The sequence below is a fragment of the Cuculus canorus genome, chromosome 1 (assembly GCF_017976375.1).
Source record: "Cuculus canorus isolate bCucCan1 chromosome 1, bCucCan1.pri, whole genome shotgun sequence".
In the NCBI taxonomy this organism is placed as follows: Eukaryota; Metazoa; Chordata; class Aves; order Cuculiformes; family Cuculidae; genus Cuculus; species Cuculus canorus.
This window is the reverse complement of record NC_071401.1, coordinates 72348680-72371610: the sequence shown is the minus strand read 5'-3', so window position 1 is coordinate 72371610 and position 22931 is coordinate 72348680. Positions and strand designations below refer to the sequence as shown.

Below are 22931 nucleotides of genomic sequence, written 5' to 3'. Positions count from 1 at the left end.
AATTAATGCTACGACCTATATGCCAGTCTTACTTGTGCATTCTTAACTGGAGTTGTTGCATTCCATGTTATGCAATTCTAACATTAAATAGTGTGCTGCAGATTAGTAGGAAAAAGGTCAAGAAATGCAAAATCCATGATCTCTCGCTGGTGCTATGCTTCCTAATTGTATGGTACAGATACTTAAAAAGCAATGAACTCAAGTTAGAAGCAAGTTTGAACAGCTGCAGACACTGCCATTGGTAGTGCCTGGTAGGCACTAGAAGTAGTGGTTATAGGCAAGTAACTTTATTCCTCCTGTGGTTTTTCATGGGTTCATTTTTGCAGTGTGTATTTTAAAGTAGGTATGTGTAACCATGCAGCTCTGCAGGGAGGAAAGGGATATTTGAAGATACAGAGAAGAGAGTGTAAAAAACCTAAATAAGTGGGTGATGTTGCAGCCTGGATTTCAGCTCAATCTTGGCTGTTAAGTGGTGTATGTTCTTACTTGTTTATGCACTAACTTAACGACCTTTATTAGATTTTTTACTTTTAGGTGTAGCATATCATCTATCCATCTCTTCTACCTCCATTTTCAAACTGATTAAAGAACTTTTTTTTTTCTCAATATTTACTCGTTAAAACCAATCATAAAATATTCTAGTGAGCCATGAGTGAAAACCATGATTTTCTTCACAGTTTTCTAATCCAAATTCCAAAGAATACTGCAAATTCAGTAATAAGATCCAGTTTGTTCAGTTCAGATTATTCCAAGTTACTACCCTCTTCTGTAAGGGACAAATTCATCTTTACAAGTGTGGTCTGGCAGACAGTTGGCACATGATTTTGCTGAGGGCTACAGCAACAGAGACCAAGGGTGTGAGCCATGGGAGCCACCACAGTGGTTCAGTGAGCAGTGTGTGGCTGATGCGGCCCTTCTGCTGGCAGTGCCTCTGTGGGTGTCGTCTGATGCATGAAAATGCATCAGAGATGGTGTCAAAATGGATTTGCAGCGTGCTCCTCTGGCTTGGCCTGTGGCATTTTGGAGGGGGAGATGCTGAGATCTTTTCCTGGTGGTCCCTGGTGTGTGCAATAGCAAAAGGACTGGCGAAATGCTCACGCTGTCTGGAGAATCATCACTGCTGTTACAGAAGTATAGGTGGTGAGATCCTGGTGAGTTGTTCTGGGTGTCCTTCTTCATATGACATCACTTCTGTCTGCCTGGGTTTTGACTGTAACTACTTCTTTTTCTTTATCTGAACACTTGCCTTCTGTCTAAAGCTGCATGGGGCTGGCTTTGCTGTCGTGCTGCTGTCCTGGGCAAAGCTCTCCCTTATAAAGCTACCACATGCGTTAATGGGGCAGCACTTGAAGAAGAAGAGCTTATTGAGTAAAATATTTTTTTTTTTCGTTTCCCCAGATGAAACAGGGAATGCCAGTAGCTGCGTCTGAAGCAGAGTATGAGTTTTACTGATACAGCAGCACTGGTCACAGACTGCATCAGGACACAGATATATTAGCCAGATGCTGTAATATACCTTAGGAGGGAGGTAGTACTATGGCTAAAATGAAGATATTGTAACCTGCAGTGCTGCTGGATTTTCTGTATGGAAAATTGCAAACCTTCAAATACTTGAAAGAATATTTCACACCAAATGGGCTGTTGCAGGTCCATGCAATTTGAGCCTGATCTGCTGGTCAGGTGCAGCAGAAGGCAGGGATAAAGCCAGTTTGTGCTAGCACTGATGCCTAAAAAGTGCTGGTATTTCAGTCAAGGTCCTTAGAGGGACTGAGAGGGTACACTGCGACCTGTTTGCCTGTGTGAGCTGCTGCTGAGATCAGATAGTTGGGGAGTGAGGCCATGGCTTGGCTGTGCAGAAGAGCTGGTGTGGTCCTGCAGCCTTTGCCTTCTTTCTTGGAGCAGGATGGCTCAGAGGCGTCCGTCAGCGAAGATACACATTTCTGTATGAAATGAGCTTTTCCCTTAAAAAATTTTGGAAAGCTATTTATAGAGGGTAATTAAATATAGGAATAAAACCAGGACATTTGTGTCACACTCCTGGAGCATTATCAGTGAAGTGTCTTGTTTTGTAAGCAGTTGTGTTTCTTCAGAGGAGTGTGTGATAGTCTCTAATCGAAATATTAATAGCAGATAATGACACTGTGGAATGATGGCTTCCTTTACATACTTCGAGGGCTTTTAATCTGTGTGGTAACTTTGCATATTAAAATCTTTGACAATTGTGATGAAGAACAATTACAGAACACTCACAGTAGCTGCTCTTTTAAGTTAACTAATTCCTTGTGTCCTGTAAATCTACATTAGATTAATGGCCTATAAAATCTCATTCAAAAGTAAGTTTCTCACCAAGGAGTAAAAATGTCTAATTTTTCAGAAAAATCTTTCAAAACAATTAGCTGTCTCTATTGCAAAACAGCTACCTTCCTGGTGAAAACTTTGGGGCTTGTATTATGACGGACAAGAAAGATTAAAATTGAATGAAAGTCATAGAATCATAGAATGGTTTGATTTAGAAGAGACCTTAAAGATCATCTAGTTCCAACCCCCCTGCCATGGGCAGGGACACCTCCCACTAGACCAGGCTGCTCAAGACCCCATCCAACCTGGTCTTGAACACTTCCAGGGATGGGGCGTCCATAACTTCCCTGGGTAACCTGTGCCAGTGCCTCACCACCCTCATGGTGAAGAATTTCCTCCTAATGTCTAGTTTAAATCTAACCCGCTCCAATTAAATAGCTATTGCCCCTAATCTTATCACTACATGCCTTTGTAAACAGTCTCTCCCCTTCAGATACTGGAAGGTCACTGTAAGGTCTTCTTGGAGCCTTCTCCAGGCTGAACAATCCCAACTGTCTCAGCCTGTCTTCTTAGCAGAGGTGTTTCAGCCCTCTGATCATCCTTGTAGTCCTTCTCTAGACCAGTTCCAACAGTTCCATATCCTTCTTATGTTGGGGGTCCCAGAACTGGACACAATACTCCAGGGTGGGGTCTCTCAAGAGTGGAGTAGAGGGGCAGAATCCCCTCCCTCGCCCTGCTGGCCACGCTTCTTTTAATGCAGCCCAGGATACAGTTGGCCTTCTGGGCTGTGAGCACACATTGCCGGCTCATGTTGAGCTCCTCATCGACCAGCACCTCCGAGTCCTTCTCTGCATGGCTGCTCTCAATCACATCATCCTCCATCCTGTACTGAAAGCACGGAAATGTGTTAGTATAAGATTGCTTCAGCACGTGCTAAAAAAGAGGAGTCTGAAAAGAAATCAGTCTTTCCTATAAAATGACTGGGAAATTATATGCAGTACAGTTGGGACCTTTCTGTACTTGGACTTTCATGCTCCATTTGAAACTCCTGACCTGGTCCTGTTGTCAAAGAAAAGATAAAAATGAATAAAATTCCATCTTTGGAAAACAAATGTCGTAGCTGTCTTGAAGGCAAAACACGTGCATGCCCTTTGTACTTTTTATTACAAGGCAGAATTTATTTTGAAGCAGTTTTGTGTCCAGAAAGCAGCTCCATCCAGAGGCTCAGGGGGCTTCAGTAAAACTCCCATCTAAAGTAAGAGATGTCCTTAAAAAAAAAAACAACAACAACAAATTAACATCACCAACCCCTCCTACCCCCCAAGCTATCTTCCATCACAAATTTGTGCTTCTCAAGGCTGGGTGGTGGCCCTAAGAGTTGGCACATGGCAGCAGATGGTTGAGCGGCTCAGAGCCCTGGGCAGCTGGGGCATTAAGGTTATGCATCACTCCATGTGGGGCAACTCTCTCCAAGTCTGTGCAGCCCCACCAGCATCTGCCTGTCTTGACATACTCTTGTCCCACGCAAGCGATGTGAGCCTTGCTTTCCTTTGAGTCACTGCTTTGATTGTTTACACTGAGGAGCCATCAGGCACTCGTATGAATGAGGATCTGTGGACAGCCTTTGACATTGCCAGACTTCACCAAGCTCTCGCTAGCCAAATAAATTAGTGTATTAGCCAGAGGCTTGTGTGAAGAATGTGGAAGTAGGACAGAGAGGGAGAGGAAAGAATGTTGAGGTTATTTTCCATCATTTTATTAGGCCAGTAGCACCTGAGGCTTAGCTGACATTGATATCGAAGCTGCAATGGCTTCTGATCATTAGTCATTTCTGGAGATATTAATAATATGGAAATGTGCTTTTTAACATTTTGTGTTTTAATTAATTTTAGGTATCTCAGAGTAGCCTTAAGTACTGATTGGTTTGTGTGCTGCACTTCCTGTTAACTAGATTTTTCCCAATAATCTCTAATCACCTTGTACCTCTCTTCTTGATTCTAATTAGTGGAGCTTTGTATATCATAACAAGCACTTCAGTTCAGAAGTGATTGCACAGCTTTCTGAAGTGAAGTACTCTAGAAACTTTCAATTACCTTTTAAGTTCTGTATACCAACTCGTGACTTTGGCTCACTTATTTATGTTTGATGGAAATACTGTTACTCTGAAGCCATGGGGAGAAAAGGGGACTGTTTAAGTGGCAGCAATGTGTTTTGTTGGCTGCAAGAGGCAGATCTGAATGTGACCTTCAGCTGGGTGCTCTTAAGCTTGATTGAGATATGGAAATTACATTCTACGTCTCTGGGAAGAGAGGAGGTGCAGTTTAAACAGCTCAATGATCTTGCCAAATTTTCTTTTTTTCTTCCCTCATCCTCCCAGATCTAATATAGTAAGAGAATATTTAAAGAATAGACTTTTCTGATGTTTTGGTTGCCCAGCTGTATCTCTCCATCTACGCTCTGAGCAAGAAGTGATGGAATGATTAATTCAATCTTTTAATAGCGCGTGGTCAGAAAAAGAGGTGTTGGAATTTACAAGCAGTAAGAGTGAAAGCTGTAAAGACAATATTGGAGGTTGTGATACAATATCCTGTAGTGCCTAGGAATATGATAATACTGTCAATACTGTCTTGAAAATTGAAAATAAACTATTTGATCTTTTGAGAAGTATGGATCATAGTGCAAAATACAAATTTTCTTCTGTTTGCTTTGTAATTCCTATGGTGAATAAGTAAGTAGATCAATCTTTTCAGTTTGACTGTAAGAAAAGAGATCATTCTTTGCTTCAGTTTCTGTCAATGAAAGTCATGAATATCTGAGTTTCAGAATTTTCTGAGCTTTGGGTACTGTAAATAGTCTCCAAACTTGAAGGTTTACGACAAAACCTTTCTTCCATGCAAAGTGTGAGGGCCTGCCTGCTTGGGTTGGTTTCTACATTATCTGGGATTAAATCAAAAGTAGCAGCTGGACCTTTTTTTTTTTTTTCTGAGGTATCTTTGTTGTGAAACAACCAGCCCAGCATTTACAGTCTTCTGAAATGAGGTTTCTGCATTGCAGCCAGTTTTGAAATTTACGCAGTTCATAAAGGAGTAAGAGACACATCATTCTTTGCAGATGCTTTTTTTTTTTTTTCCTTTGGCATTTCAAACTCACTGTCATCACCCTGATTTTTAGGTCATATCTATAACCTAAATGCTAATTTTTCATAGTTAGACATGAAATTTTAAAACCTTAGGAGTGCCACATTTCATGCAGAGAACTGTTGTCAAGTATTTTTGAGATACCAGGGATATGATCTCTCTGAAAGAAGACATTTTCTGACATTATTACTTACATGTTGCATTATTTTCTATTTATGGCTTCTTATAAATTGATCTCTGCTATTTCTGAACACGATATGGAGAAATATTATGTCTACCAGGGACTTTAGCAGGAGGGAAAAGTGTCTTTAAATGGTAAATATCTAGTGAAACTGAAACTTTCCACTGTTAAATTGGGAGTTACTTTTGGAAGGCTTTTATCTGCTTGGGGTATGACAGAGAGCAAGGACTTTGAAAGGTTTTTTGCACCCTGAGGGCTGTAAACCACTCTGAGATGGAACTGTATCTACTTGATAGCTGTAAAAGCTTGGAGGCTGGACAATATTCGGATCCCAATACAGAGTGAGAAGAAAAATGTCTAATGTGTCTTGACTTTTGCAGGATGGGAAAATTCATTCTGCAGGTACTAGACTATGCAGAACTATTTCCATTATCCCTATTTAAATCTCATGGGATGAGCTCCTCTTTTTCATCTCTTATTTCACAACAGGAAAAAAATAATTAGAAGATGATATGACTTGAAGAGCACTGGGAAGTTTTACATAAAATGACATTGCCCAAGGTATTGTACAGTTACATTTGCCCAGAGGGAGGGAGTATGGGAGTAAGTATCAGTAGAAGTGTTCAAAAGATAACCAGATGATTTTTCTTGATTGAAAGATACACCTGTTTATAACTTCCCTATCTTTAGTGTGACTGGAGTGAAAGACAAGAAAGCCAAAGAGTAAGATTTAATAGGTAAATATATAAAAGGAAGGAAAGATAAGCAGGTCAGAGAATACATGACACATGGAAATATGTCTTTTTTCCATTCTTGTGATAGTATTTTCCCATGTAAGAAATTATATGGGTAAATGGATCCTTTAAATATATGCATATGTAGGGAATGGGTACTTTCTTCTTGGAGCTAGTGTCGAGTTTCTTCTTGGAGATAGTGTTGAGTTTCTTCTCCTACCATTTTTAAGAAATCTATTAGTCTTTACATGCAGGGTGTGGCTGTCCAGTATTCTGTGAAGAATTATTGGGATTTCTTCACACTATTGCAACAACCATCTTGCCCTTATTTCACAAAACCCATGCTAGATTTTTGTGAAGTGCCTTTTATGAGCAGGGCTGGGGCTGCTCATGTATCGAGTCACCTCTACTGAGACAAATTACTGCTGTGCCCTTCAGCTGCTGCTCCTGTCAGAGCATGGTGGTGTTCCACATACCTCTCCTATCTGTCGAACAGCAGCAAAGCCCTCCCTCCCAAGAGAAAGAGGCATTTCATGGCATTTCGTGGCCTCATCTGAGTCTCTACTTGGCATCTGTCCCCAAGACAAAATGATTGCATAGTGGAGCGAAATATGCCGTGTGTGGTGTCACGCCAGTGGGTAGTCCGGTGCCAAATATTCTTGCACAACTTTGTCAATATTTAGTTTCAGCCTTTATCTGAAATATCCACGTTCCTTGAGCCTAGTGTTTCTCCAGAAAAAAAAAAAAAAAAAAAAAAAAAAAAGGCTTAAGCAAGGAATAGTAAGGATGTTTAAGATACGGAGTAGAGTGTGATGGCAGAAGTTGGTCAATGCCTGTTTGGAGCTTGCAGAGTTGAAATATCACCAATATTCTTTGAGCTTGTAGAGCTAAGGCAACTTTTCTATTTCTTATTTCTTTTTCTTTCTCTCTCTTCCCTTCCTCCCCTATCCCCTCTCATGGATCAAGTGCCCTCCTATTCCTACGCATTTGGTTGGGAACTTTACTCCCAGAGTGGATTGCGGGTAAACCTGAATTCCCGATGAATTTTTAGTAGATTTTAATAGCACGCTGTGGTATTTCCCAACTGTCTGCTTTGTATAATGGTGTGTTCAATCTATCTATTTGGCACCAGTAAAAATTAGATTCAAATCTCTTATCTTTAGATGAGTTTTGGCTAAAGGAACAAAGTCCCTGAGAATGGCAAACATAGCCAGAAGTGATATTTAGGACTCGGGAACCTAACTCCTCCTTCTACTTTTGCTTTCTTTTACCTTAGGGCAGCTCCATATTTGTTGGTATCAAATTTCCACTTGTCTCTCTGTCAAAATCAGCCTGAACTTGAAATGTAAAAAGCTCAGATATATACTTCATCTTACCCTTTCGCAATGCAGCCTTGTTTCCCATTGTCTTATAGAAAGCCACTTCAGGAATGGCAAGAAAACTGTCCAGATTAACCATTCTTTTTCGCTTTCTCCATTTTCAGCCTCTTCCTTCTTCGGGGGGTGGGGAAGGGTATAACATTCTGCTTTTTGGTGTGATTAATGAGCCTGATACGGAAGGTCCATGCAGGGTTTATTGGAGACAGCATAAATCAGTTTGGAAAATTAACATTTATATTGTTTTTGAAAAGTACAATTACCTTTTTCTCTGTGCAGCCCTTCTGCCAAGTCTAGCAGCCTTACAAAGTCCAGAATCAATACTGCTGAAGATCCTATTTGACCAATAAACCTAAAGCACTCAGACTCCACTTGAAAGATGTCTGAAAATGCAGCTCTTGTAACCAGGCAGGACTTCTTCACTTGCAGACAGTCCAGTCATATACTCTAGAAAACAGGGCACTGACAATACATGTACAAGTGCAGAGGAAATACTTTTTGGAGGACTTTGGCAATAGCCATAGCTTACCTTTCTACCAGTAGTTACAGTGCCTTGATTTAAGCCAACTTCCCTCCACCAAACCATGATCTCTTATGTGGAGCAGCTGAGGGAACTGGAATTGATTAGCCTGGAGAAGAGGAGGCTGAGGGGAGACCTTATCACTCTCTACAGCTACCTGAAAGGAGGTTGTGGCGAGGTAGGTGCTGGTGTCTTCTTCCAAGTAACAAGTGATAGGACAAGAGGAAATGGCCTCAAGTTGCACCAGGGGAGGTTTAGATTGGATATTAGGAAAAAATTCTTTACCAAAAGAGTATTCAAACGTTGGAACAAGGTGCCCAGTGAAGAGGTGGAGCCTCTATCCCTGGAGGTGTTAGAAAAACACTTAAATGTGGCACTGCAGGACATGGCTTAGTGGGCATGGTGGTGTTGGTCTGGTAGTTGGACTTGATGATCTTAAAGGTGTCTTCCAACCCTAATAATTCCATGATTCTGTGATTTTTTTGATTTTGATTTTTTTTTTGTCTCAAAGACAATACCATCATACAGAGATTTATGATTCACGTGTATTTAATTGCTTAGCAATGTGTCTCTTTCGGCTAATTACTTGGAAGTGGTGGTGGTGGAAAGTGAAGAGAGTGGAAGTGGGGTTGAAGCACTTGAAAATGATCTCCTCTTGACCAAAAACCCTATCTCCTGTCTTTCAGAGTAACACTCCATACTGCTTCCCCTTCCATACCCTGCCTTCAGCACATGCTTCTCCCTATATCTGCATTTTTCCTTTTTCCAAGAATCGCTAGAAGAAATGCAGATAGGTGTGTCATGCAATTGAAATTTTTAGTGGAGCTTTCTACCCCACTTCCTGTTGTTGAGATCACTTATCACAGGACTTGGATTTCTGAATGCCAAAAATTGTTGCTCTTAAAGGCTGCCTCATTTAGGGTATTGTTATTTTTCTATAGCAAAAAACTATTTCTTTCAGTACTGTAATGCTGGCATCATAACTCTTCTTACTACTGCACTAGTTTGATCTTGCATCTTCTCTTTTATGTGGATTTCTTTTACTGTAGTTAGGTGTTGCTGTGGATATTGGTGCTCCAGTCTCGTGATGTTGAACTCTTATAGTACTTGTTACTATCTTATAGCTCCCAAGGTTCCCTAATGTGTTCATCAGATGAAAAAGTAAGAAGAAGGAGCTATTCTGATTATTAATCCTTTGTAGTGTGGCTTTCCCGTGTGTTAAATGGGATACCTGGGGACGTGTCCTGGAATTGATTTTGGGAACTTGTATCTCTGGCTTCTGTGAAGGGCTTCTCATCTTGCCTGCAAATGTCCATGTGAGCAATCTGGCATGCTTGTCAAAAAAACCTGAACAAATGCTATTAACCATCAGCAGGATTAAATTTGGGGAGGAGGTTACTTTTTTCATTGGCAATTAAAAAAAAAAAAAAAAGTAATTACCCCAGCTCAGTAGATTTGCTGCTAACTCTAAAGAGATATCACTTGTTTCTGTGTTGACCAGGTCAGGAAGAGATGAAGATACACATCAGTTCCTCAACAGTGTGAGCATGCTGCTTTTCTAGTTGGAATAGCGGCCAACTCCCCTGCTTTTATGTCATTTGCTGCCTTGCTACATTTCACCCATTTGTCCAAGCTTGCTGCATATGCGGTGCCTTGGCTTGGGTAACAGCACTGGTTGGGTTCCAGGTGTCCAGGGAATTCAGACAAATTGCTGCCCTTGGTCCAGTGACTGCCCATGCTGCGTGTGTGCAGGAGCTCTGCTCTATTTTGGAAATGTTCACCTCCAAGGGCACAGGCTGCATATGTGTTCCCGTGTTGGATATCCCACATGAAATACTGGATATGGAGTTTCTATGAATTTCCAGCATTGGGAAGTGTGAGTTATTGTTTGTCATTTCATTAGCAGGCACTGTTTTAGGACCCATGTGATCCTTGTGCAGTGGTTAAACCAGAAACTTGGTCTTACAGATTCCAGAGGTTTTGCTGTGGTTCTGTAAGTGACTGCTAACAATTCATTTACACTGTTGGTGGCTGTGTAGGAGGGTTCTTAAATTAGGTCTTCCGCTGGCTGCTTAAATCCTTAGAGCCATCTGGCTGCTGCTGTTCCATTAATAGCACCTTGAGACTGTATGTGTTTGTAGGGCAAGGGACACATTTCCATGGTTTGGTTCCTCCTGCTGTTCTGGTTCTTCAACACCTTTTGCTCCCCATGAGTAACTCCAGGGCTAGCCTGTCTTCAGAACCTCCATTTCCTGATGATTCCTGACTTCCACTTCTGCAGAAGTAAAGTAAGGCAAAAGCTAGGAGGCCTGTCACCTACCAGGTGCGAAACTCCAGTTGTGCTTGGAAACAGATGCTCTCCCTGGGCAAATAAATTATCTTTACACAATTCATTGATTGATTTGAGGTTCATTGGACCTGTTGGCCATGTGCCATTGGATCTGCATGTGAACATGGTAGTTGTTCACCATCAGAAGGTCTGATGGCCTCAACTGCTGAAACCAGCAGGATACCTTTTCACAGAAGGACTAGTTAGGCTGGTTGCCACCTACCTGGTTTCCAAGCCTTAAAAGCCTTCAATCTTGATTGCATATTGATGTTTCTTAGGAAAGCGATAGGAAGCGGCAGAGGCAGAAGAGGTTTTGGTGTGCAAATTTGGGAAGACCATTTGCATTCAACAGATCATGTGTACAGGCTTAGGACAGATATGACGTGCAACATTTCTGCTGGTGAAAGCTGGTGTCATATAAGAAGATTGTCTAGTTTATTCCTCAGGACTTGAGTACTTGAAAGTGTCTTCTGGTAGAATGGTCCTGGAATGACTTTTTTAGTTTAGACTCTGTTTGATTGGTTTCCCTTCAAGACAGAAGTTTATGGAGACATACACAAAAGGCTATTGCATGGATTCTCCAGTGGTCTACTGATTGCCTCTCGGAGTAGCAAATTAATTATATTTCTATAAGTGCTTTGAAAGGGATCTTGATGACTATAATCTCAGAACTGCCAAAGTAAATCAGGGAAAAAGAATCAGAGTATTTTGAGGTAGGAAAAACTACTCAATAATTTGGTGGTAGACTGAATTGTATGAATTCTTTAGCCAACCAGAAAAACTCGATTGTGCCTTGTCCGGTGGCATTAGATGAGGACTGACAATTACAGTTTGCCCTCTTTTTCTCAGTGTTACTGTACAGGAACAGCTCCAAACTTGGCTCTTGTTATTCTGTCATCAAACTAAATATTCATTGTGGCTTCTTTTGTTTTTTTTTTTTCCATTTGTTGTTCTGCCAGTTACCTTCAGGCATAATATTTGCATGTAAATTATTCAGTTATAGGAGGAAGGAGAAAAGCTGTTAGAATTTGTGGGGGTCTTTTCAGCACAAATGCCACTGAAGTCCCAGTGCCAGTGAGATGCAGGCAGGTCCCAGAGCAGTCCTCTGATGAGCTCTTTGGATTCCTTCAGCGGTGCTCATCTTTTTTGCCAGATAAGGACTGGAGACTGATTGATTCAGACAATTTAAAATCTGCCTTTGGCCTTCGATGTCTTAAAAAGAGTGTTTAATTGTTTAATGAAGAGATTAACACAAAGATACTGTATTTTACTGTCCACATGAGTCATAGTGATCCACAATGCAGATGCTGGATTCATAAGGTAGGAGATGGAACTTTGTAAAAACTTTGATGCAATTTGCTTTCAATACATTTTAAGACCTTTTTTTTTGTCTCATCTCAAGCAGGCTGAGTTGTAAAGATTACAGAATACCAAAGCAAGCAGCTCTCAAGGGGAGCTCCTCTTCTGAGGTTTGCATTGTCTATGTTCACACAGTACATTTTTGCGTAGAAGAGTATTTAAAGCCTCTTTTTTGATTAGGCTACTTCAATTACCCCATCCCTACCCCAGAGCTGAGACTTTGCTGTCAGGAGCTGGTCATTGATATGGAAGTGGTTGTTGATAGAGGCCTGTAGTCTGTTTTGTTTCTTTGTGGTCTTGGCACTTGCATACACATCTTTACAGCCCTCTTTGAGTCCTTTGAAAATTACAGAATTGCCCCCAATTCTTCCTAGTATCAACTGTGTGTGAGGATGTCTCTGTGCACTGAAGTTGTTTCAGATTAAGATGTACATTTAAAAGAACAATAATTATTTTTAAATAGCTTCATATATGGACATATTTATTACAGAAAAAAATCTGCCTTATTTTTTCTGCTTTAGCTTAAGCCACTTGAAAAGTAGACAGACTTATTTTGCTGGAATGCAGGCAGAACCTGCAGCCTAGGAGAAGCCTCTTGCAGACTTTAGTGTCATAAAGCAGCACTTAAGGAGTGCAGGCTGGTTTCTTCAAACACAAAGGGGAAATAGCAGATAGTACTTGGCTGGCGGACCTCATTAGCACCAAGGCTGTACAGTTCTCATGTCCCACGGTGAGATCACTGGCGTTATGCCTCTGTGATTGAGATCAGTATCTTCCTATTTACCAGAAGCAGAGAGAGAGATGGAATGTTTTAAATGAGGTGCAAGAAACGCCAGAGGAAACTTCCCCAGTGTGGCAAAGCCGGTGGGTCTCCATTGCCTTCTGCCCGGGGGGCTCCCACACAAAATAAACCAGTATCTGCTGGAAAACCAGGCTAAGCCCAAGTCTACTTTGAAAGTATGATGTTGAATTTCATCATAGAAGAGATGTTTTCACACTGAAAAGGTGAATGTTTCACAAACTCTACCCAACAGTGAAATTATAGTGGGAACAGAACAACAATAAGCTGCTGTGCACTGCAGTTGCCACTGGTTTGCACACACAGCCTGGATGTCATCCTTAACACGTTTACTGATGTAAGAACTAGCAGTGTGTATGAATTTCTGCAGATTAAAATTAATGTAAGATTAATAAAAAGCAAAATTAATAACTAATTGAGGGGGTTTGTTGTTGGTGGTGGTTTTTTTTCTTCTTTTTGGTGTCATGTCCCCTCCCAAAGATTTGTTTCATTTTTTCTCTTCATATTTCCCATTTTGGCTGAAATGAGCCAATATACTGAGATGTGACATGCAGTGTTGTGTCTGTTCAAAACCATACTATATAGAATATGTATACTGTACTTGTTGTAAATAAAATGGATACTAGCCATTTATCCATGTGTCTGCAGTCCTCATTTCTCCCTCACTGGATGCTTTCTTAGATCCTTGGATCTAGCTGCTACAAACAGACCTGTTTTAAAGTTCTCTGTAATATAGAATCTCACTGAATGCATCCCTGCAGTGGAGCCTGTCTGTCTGTCATGCTCTTCATTGCAGGTTGGTAGTGTACCAGATTTGAGTAGCTGTTGGGACCAAAAATTGTCCTTTTCTTTGCAGCCCTCATAGACAGGATAGGGCTAGGCATTTTTTTTTCATTGTCCTCTGCTAAGCACTATTTCATTGCAGTGATAAATGTTATCACTTTGCTTTTCTGACTTCCCATTTTTCTTTCATGTTATTGCCCCTTTCGCAGTCCTGACTTCTTTTTTCTCCTTTTCTTTAATTCATTTTCTTCTAAGTGAATTAATTTTGCACTAAATTGTCACTTCTTATTCAATAGGTAGATACAGTGATACCGTAATGGGAATGAGTGACAGCACTTGTATGCAACATGCAAAATCCAAATGTGAAGTTGGCAATGTGATGAGAGAGGAGGAAACAAGAGGAGACATAGGGAGGCAGAAGAGGAGGAGAAGGTGCTCAGGCCCAAAGGAAAGCAGTTTCTCCTAAGGAAATTCCTTTTGTTGGTGTTGGAGTATGTTATTTTGGCTATAGTGAAATGAACAAAAATGGAGATGACTTAATTTTCTTTTTTCCTCCAAATTCTACAGCGAAATGCACATGAAAGATAAACAGGGAAGGAGAAAGCCCTAGGGAGGAAGCAAACCTTGCATTTGTGCAACTCGCTGTATCACGTGTCAGCAGAATTTTCAATGTAGTTTATGATTGGATTAACTAAAAGAAAATTACCTAGTGGACTTCAACTTATATTTTTTCCTTCTATATGGCGTTTTCTTTACAAGTACATATGCAGTTGCCATAAACAAAATTCACACAGGCATCTGTTGTGGCCAGAAATGGCCTTCCCTGCTTTAACGCCAAGGCAATGCCAGTGCTCTCTGTATGGATTTAAAGCTGTTCATCCCCTCTGGAGAGGCATCAAAGTGTCTCTTGCAGCATGGACTCCTCTGAATGAAGATGTATTTGCTTTGTAAGAGTTCATTTTTCAGATTCTTGAACTTTTTGAGCTAAGAAGAGCTCCAAAAGCTGTTTGCTTCAGATTTGTCGTCCGTCTTGCAAAGAATATTGCCCTGTTCCTGGTTAAAGGATCTATCTCTTCTCAGCACGCCTCAGGTACAAGGCAATGTGTTTGTGTTTTTGTATGGTCTAAAATGTCGAACAGTGAGCATGTACTGGTCCTCCCTTTTACGAACGCAAATCATGCAGGCAGTGATTTTTCATTCCATATCTGAAAGGACTTGAGATTGTTTGTCCTTGTCAAATTTCAAGTGTATCTGGTCATGCTGAGGCACAAAGGCTGTTCACATAGAGGTGAAAACAACTTGTTTCGCACTAAGAATGGTTTTTTTTCTTCCTCTTTAAAATCTTTATTACCAGTTGGCATTTTCAGAAACAGCAAAAACATTTTTTTCCTTTTTTTTCTTTTGCTTAAAACAGACCAGAAAGACATAATTTAAAAAGACTAAATCTCATAAAGTCATAAGCGATTAAAAAGTGCTACCCAGAGTGGTCAATTTACCTAAGTATTTAGTGTCAGGTCTTGCTTTAATTTCTAGGCTTAACTATTGAAAAAAATGTGGGCATTTTACTCAGAGTTTGTTATGAGAAATATTATTGGTGGAAACTGCAGGACTGCTTATAACTAAACTGAAGGCTTTTAGAAAAGCTCTTGGCTAAGTTTTATTTAGCTCAGATGATATGTATTAGGACATGCATACTTATCACTATAATACGCATTAACTTTCAAATACTTGCAAACAATCATATCGCCACCTGAAGAGAACAGAAATTCCTGTTGAATCATGCAAGAAAGAACTATGTATTTCAGAAAAGGTGAAATCCGAGTCCTTTTTGAAGTTGCTGTGCCGAAAGCTACTAGTATCAGTATCAGTATCAGTTCTGTGTTTCATATCCACAGGAAATATGAGATTGTGTTGTATAACAAAGCAATCCCCTAAAAACCTAGAAATCAAAATAGAAAGCCTTTTGATAGATGAAAGGCGTCATCTTTTTAACATTTGTTATCTATAACATTGCCTATGGACACTACACCACAGCAAAATGAAATATTCAGTGCTGTTTCCCTGTACAAATATATAGCATCTTCTTCTAAAAAGCAAACATAAATTCATCTTGGTCGCCTGCACAGCGCTTCACATGAAAGATTTGCCACCTTATCAAAAAATCTTATTTCATATTTGACCTAATTGATGTAAACTAAAGAGCCTTTGCATTCCTTTGGTGGGAGAGCTCCCTCCACCCTGGAAGCGTGTGCTGGGAAACCTACAGTCACCATGAGAGCTCGTATTTGGGATTGTGGCCAGCCCACAAGGGCCATCCCAGCAGTCACTTTTTCACTTAAGTCAGTGGTTGGAGGACTGCTTGGGGGTGCACGAGGCATAGGCCATAGGTCTAAGCAGGTCTCTCTTCTAGAGGAGGTTTGAGGGCTGTGCCCTACCCATCCGGCTGTGTGCTGTCCTAGGTTAAGGAGCACTTGTTGGGGTGGGGGCATTGTGGGGCTGGCTGCGGGCACTGAGGATGCTTGGCTTTTGCAGCAGAGGCCTGGGGTGGGTAGGAAAATCAGGTGGTGGTTCTCATGCGAAAAATTTGCCCCCTCCATCCTTTGGGGACCAGGACCATGTGATTTAGGACAAGAAGGAATGGCCTCAAGTTGTGCCAGGGGAGGTTCAGACTGGGCGTTAGGAAAAATTTCTTCACCAAAAGGGTTATTGGGCACTGGCAGAGGCTGCCCAGGAAGGTGGTTGAGTCACCATCCCTGGATGTATTTAAAAAGTGGGTAGATGAAGTGCTTGGGGATATGATTTAGTAGTCGACAGGTATGGTTGGACTTGATCACAAAGTTTTTTTCCAGCCTAGTGATTCTGTAATTCTATGATTCTAAGATATGCAACATGGAGACCACTCAGTTATGCATGTAATTTACGTCAGCCACATCCTCAGATGCATTGTCTTTGACTGAACTGTTTGCTGTTTGCCCCATGTTACTGGTAAAGGCCTGTCCTTCGTCATTCAAGATATTTTCAGCGTCATATGCTGCTGATTGAATTTTTTTCCCTGTACTCATGGAGTAAGCCATCCCTGAGCTGACCTGTAACAGCTGCCACCTAGCTCTGTGATGTAGTTAAGGTGAAAATTTGAAGGAATAAATTACTGCAGGAAGATAAAATGCATGCAAATAAAAATGAGAAACTTTCTGAACTGGGTGTTTGTCTTTCATGTCATCAACCTCGATCTTTTATGAGCTGTTAATACTGAAAATTGTAGCACATTGAATAGTGGTGGATGCTTAATAATTTTCATTTCCATTCAGAGTTTTCTTCCAAGATTGTTTATTGGCCTGGCTTGAGTGGTCTGAAGTTTATGCCTCTTTAAAATACACCTTAACTTTTGAATTGTATTACTATTGTGAACTAACCTTGTGATATTTCTTTTTATTCATATAGTTTTCCCTACACAAAATGGAAAGGTTGCTATAGTGACTGGAGGTGCTAAAGGAATTGGTTACCAAACTGTGAAGCATTTGGCAAGACTTGGCATGCACGTTATAATAGGTAAGGTCATTTTCTTAATATTAATATATTTTTTGCTCAGGAAGTAATTATTTTTCTTTTAAGAAGTATTTTTTTTCAAGTATAACTAAAGACATGGTAGACAAAGGTAGGAGAGAGTTTTGCTAGCATTTAGCACAAATAAAGGTTTGATTTATGTTTTCCTTTGCAAGATCTTAACAAAAAGTGTATGCAATTTTGTTTTCTGCAAAACTTGCAAGAGTTGCACTACCTTATATAAGAAGTAAACAGTAAGGTCATAAAAAAACCCACTTAAGAATATGAGTAGTACAAAAATATTTTGTTATCATGTTACTGAGAATGGAGTGAAGTGTTAAAGTGGACGTGTTCATTAAGAGAAAAACTAAGAAAGCCTTGAAGGAATGTTCCAGTGTGTAGTGGGGGCGGACTGCTGTTTTAAGGGCAGAGGTAGCCCTTATAAGTTAATCCATGTAAAAATTACACAATTATTTTCCAGTTTGTCACTGTAGGTGGCCTTTGTAGGCAAGGCAAGGAAATGTATACCCTGAGAGATTTATTCCTATCAGTCTGGGGTGTGCTGTACTTACAACTCGCCTTCTGGAGGTGCCTGTTTCTCTCCATTGATAATAAAGAGTTCAGAAAGTGACTATGTTAGACTGAGGCTTCTGAAGTTAGGACAGGTGAATTTCTGTAGTAACTTCAAAAGTGTCATGAGCACACAATTTCTGCTCTCTACTACGGGCAGTACTAATGAGACTTTTTTTCCTCTAATTTAAAGCTTTCTATACTATATGTATACACAGTAATATATCTGCCAAATTTGTATGTAACATCATGAATACTCATATGTTTAAAATGTTACATTTTGCTCCCTTCATCTTTCTTTAACTAGATTTTTACCTAAAATTCTGTAACCTTTACACATAAAGCCACTGAATTTTGGTATTTCGCAATGATCCAGCAAGCTGGTGATGCCATTTTAATTAGGTTTTATGCACAATGTGCTCTCTTTATATACACATATTTAAAAGAAAACCAAAACAACACACCAAACGAGCATAGTAGCCATGTATTTTTAGTCTAGTACAGTCAGTAATATTAATGGAGTTGTCCTGGAATTGTACAGGTGTTATGTGGAATACCACTTACTCATACATTTTAATAGATGTGTCAAAACCAAGCATCTGCAAAATGCAAGCAGATGCTGCTGTATGTGGCTAGATGCTAGATGTAGTTAATGTATCCAGATGTAGCTAATGCTGCTAGCATTAATATTTCATTAAAGAGATTGCTTTTCCTGTTTAAAGTGAACTGCAAAAATTTACAAAAGGCCAATTTTCTCCTCTTTGCATAGGGTCGTGGAAACATACAGCATTGCTACTTTTCTGAAGACTTATTTGATATCATTTAAAGTTTTCATGTAACAAAATTTATTGTGACATCTTTAGGAAAAGGAAGATTATATGGAATTACAAAATCTCTAAATAAGCTGTTTTTTTTCAACTCACTGTCACCCCTCATAGATCTTATTCACTCACACTCACACCCATACTCTCACAAGCACTGAGATGCATGTGCTTACGTGGTCTGGGGATCATCACTTGTGTGCAGCATGAGAAAAGGAACACCACCTACTGAGACTTTATCCTGTCTCTGTGGGTATTCTTGATAAGAAATGACAGAATAGTTTGTGGACAGATCTTTCATGTCCTTTAGGAATCATTAGCTCTTAGTACTTTTTTCCCCGCCTGGAGTACATAGTCTATATTTATGGCCTATTTTCTGAGCGTGATAACAGCAAGAGTAATGGTATAGATGATATGCCACAACCTGGATGTTATCCTTGTGGTGGCAGAGTGTATTGTCATCTGCTGGGAAGTCCTCTGTGCTATGGCATTGACATAAACAACATAGGAACAGTGTCTTGAAAACGTGCCCTTTCTTTTCAATAAAGCGTATTGTTTTACCTCTTTGCGCTGCCCTTTCTTCTGGTGTTTACATATACTCACACTTCCATTCACTCTTCAGTTGTACCGACCTTAATATTTGCATTACAAATCTCTACAAATGTAAATTAATGAAATTAATTATAGGAAGCATTTGATGAGTAAGATTTTCAACTGATTCAATTCTTTCAGGCAAACTGTGACCTAAACACTGATCCCGGTGAGTCACAGCCTTCTTCTTTGCCTGTGAAATTCTTCAGAGCAAAGAAGCCCTGTCAGTAGAGTGGATAGTCTCAGGCTTTGTCCCAGCTGCAAGATTAAAAGAGTCTCAAAAGCACACTAAATGCAACAACCTTCTGTCCTTCTTACTAACTAGTGGCCCCAAGTGTCCAGAGTATGCTTAAAATACCTGCAGGGACAGTGGCATACATAAGCACATTCAGCTTTCAGGTCATGGAAGCAAAGATTCCAGCCTCCAATAACACAGCAAGTGTGCTCAAGCTTTCTACTCTAGAAATCTTTTCACCCTGTATTTGTATATAGGCATACGTGAAAAAAATGTAGATGTTAGGTGAATTTAGGCTTGCAAGGGAAACTCATGTGTAGTTTACTGTCAGTCTTGCTCATTCACTGAATCTTTCTTTCCCATTACAGGGACTAAGTAATGGGAATATTTAGCAATAAAGAATTATATCCTTGCAGCGGGCAAATGAGTCAAACCTGAATGTCTGATGTGAAGATGATTCACTATTTGTAATGGATGCCATTTTTAACTCCTTTTGACATTTTAGGGGAGTAAATGTTTGAAGTAACTTAATTTTAAATCCAATCTAGCAATGGAATGAGGAAAACAAACAAGTAGAAAGCGTATCACCTTGTGGAACACAAATAGGCACAGTATGAAAAGGCAGTGTGCTCACTCAGTGTTTTCCCTGTAGGGAAAACTACCGCCAGTGGTGAGTGTTGAGAGTCAGGCCACATCAGGAGTTCCTGCTCTCTCCTACACAGTTTGGTACTTGAAATTTCATTTTCAGAGACAGAAAGTAAATGACACACTGTTTTTCGTGCCTACTGACCAGTAATTGGTACTGAAGATGGTGTCTTGTATGCAAATACTAATAAATGTACTGATAATAATAAGGTCATTGAAAATCAAGACATGCCAGTCATTTTTATGACCACCCTCTCATAAAACCAAGTAAATGTAGCTCTGGTTCACAGTTTTGGCCACAGTTTTGTGAGTCTAAATTTAGACTGATTAGAAGCATAAACTCTTGATATTGTTTCTATCCTTCGTCACTGGGGCTTTATTTTAAAGGATTCTGTGAGTGCATACTAAAATTGTTGACTTTAAAGCAAGGTTCAGTTAGATATTTCCCTTTTTTTCCCCTTAGTACATTAATAAAAGAAGACCAGAAAAAAATGTGTGATGCTATTAATATCGAAGCTTTGATAATCATGTCTGGTAATGGTGAATGAAAATCAAAAGATTTCCAGCTTGACAATATTACATGTATGTTGCTTGGTATAAAATCCCAGGTTCAGGACAGTGTAATCAATTTTTAGTGTCTGAGAATATCAGTTTCACAGTTTTCTAAGACAGGCTCACATTCTGAAGGAAACAGTCTCATTATATTTATATATATGCATATATATTCAAGTGACTTATTTGAGCCATGCAGTTTTGGCATAAATAAATGTAGTTCCATCACCAGACTCAGCACTTCTGAATGATCTCTGTGAGCCCTGCAGGAGACCAAACGAGATATTTCTGTCATCTCTTCATTCACATCAGTTGCCAATTTTCAAGCAGGACTTCCTGCATTATAAATCAGATGATTCTTATATTGTATAATGCTGCCAGGTGACTTCAGAAGAATAATTAAATCCTATCAAGATGATTAAATTGTTCATTTTCAAAAACAGTTCTATTTAATTTCAATTACCAAAAATTTACATGGGATGCTTTAATAGTCTTTTCTCACTATACATAGATATATGAGTTACTTGAGCTATAATTTTTTTCTAGAAAAGTATTTGTCTTCCTAAATTTAGCCATTTTTTTTAGGCCTGGAAGTGTTATAGAGTTAGTCAGGAAGTGTCAAAATGTTACCAGCCTTTCAAAACTGGGCAGTGGCTTCCTTTTCCATTAACACTAAGGTAATGTATGCAGATTGCCTTATAATGGTCATTCAGTTCAGTTTTTAATATATCAATACATTTTAATCAGGGTTTTTAAAAACTACTTGCAGTGTGTTCAGTTGCTGATACAACGTGCAGGTGCACACAGCCACACAGAGCCATGTGCAGCCTTCCAAATCCATAAGAATTTTGTCAAACACTTTAGTCTCTAATTTCTGTTTGAAAAATGTCACTGTCCTTGTTTTAAAAAAGACTTTTTTTTCCTTTCTGAAAAATGAATTTGATTTTGTTTATTAATTTATCTTATAATTGGCAGGGTTTAAAACTACTAGTTTATGAGCAAACTCATTGCAGTGTTCATTGGGGCATCTGAAACTATTTTTAAAATAGTGATAGTCATTTGAAAAGACACTTTGAGCACAAGAATTCTCTTTTTGGTTAGTAATCTCAAGTAGAAATGTATCTCAATCAATTGCAGGTGTATTGCGTAATAGAATACTTTGATTAACTGAGCTCAACCATCATGTGAATTTGGGAGATTTGGACTGATATGTTTTGTTTGGATTTCCAGAAATCTTAAAGCACAGTTCTTAACGCTATTAAGGGCACTACGTTGCCAAAAGAATAAGTACAAATACCATTGCATTCGTACAATAACATGGCATGTTACGACAGAACAGAGACATAAATATTTATTTTCTTAGTAGAGAGTATGTTACCACGGGAGTTCAACAAGGATATGTGTTAGAACCTGTGCTTTCAATATGCAGTATTAGAGGAGGACCAAATAAATAAGGAAGTGATGAGTCTTTCAAATTGTATCAAATTATCCAGTGTAAGAAAGAACAGTGATGTGTGTAAAGAATTGCAGGAAGACCATAAGAAGTTGAGTATTAAAAGACATGTGTGTAATTCAGTGTAGATCAATATGGAGTGATGGAAATGGGGAAAAATCCTCACTCCAGAAAAAGAAATAATGTCTTCTGTGTTCACCATCATCACTTACGAGGAAGGTCTTGGTGTCTAAATAGAGTTTCTATGAAAACAATAAGCTCAATAGCTTACTGAAAAAAACCCCCAAATATTAGATATTGTTAGAAAAAGGAGCAAACAAACATGAGTTAGTTCAACTATATAAATCCTTTGTGTGACAGCACCTTAAATGCTGTGTTGATTCTATTGTATCTGCCTATTTCAAAATGGATAGGAAAAACGTTTAAAGGGTTTAGAGGAAAACAAGTTAATCAAGGGTAGGGGAAGCATCCTTATGAGGAACAACCAAATGAGCTTGGAGTCCAATCTGAAAATGTGTTCTGTACAGGCAACCACTGTGCACTGCCTCTTCTAAAAGAATTATGTAAAATGAGCAGCTAAAAAGATACAGTGCTCATGAATACTATGGGGATTATTATAAACTCAGTATAAATATGGTGCCACAGATCAGAAAAGAAATTAAAATAGTTTAAAACAAGGCACTGTGGTTAAAACGAAAATTCCTCAATAGCATAGAAGTATTTCTGAAATAGTTTCTGCATTGGACCTTATATTATCCTTAGTATAAGAGAAGTGCAAAGTAAGCAAATATGAGTGTTGGGTAGTTTTAGGAAGGATGTTGTGCATAGTCTACTGAGTGTGAAAAAAATGTCAGGCATTATAAAAAATACACTAAAATATGTGATAATAAGTTTGGGAAGAGTTAGTGCATTTTTTCTAGATATTTCGTTAATTTCTTCATCAAGCATTTATTAAATGCTTTGAAGTACTGAGCTACTGTGTGCATTAATTTAGTCTTCATTTTC

The 22931-nt window shown here is 39.3% G+C and overlaps 1 protein-coding gene across 2 annotated transcripts in view; it reads left to right on the top strand.

Annotated features, from left to right (window-relative positions):
* Positions 1 to 22931, top strand: part of DHRSX (dehydrogenase/reductase X-linked) — a 170524-nt gene that overhangs the window by 22995 nt on the left and 124598 nt on the right. For both annotated transcript variants that reach the window (XM_054056352.1, XM_054056353.1), the window contains exon 2: positions 16958 to 17065. In XM_054056352.1, the coding sequence (XP_053912327.1) occupies positions 16958 to 17065 (108 nt within the window). The remainder of the gene's footprint in view (positions 1 to 16957; positions 17066 to 22931) is intronic.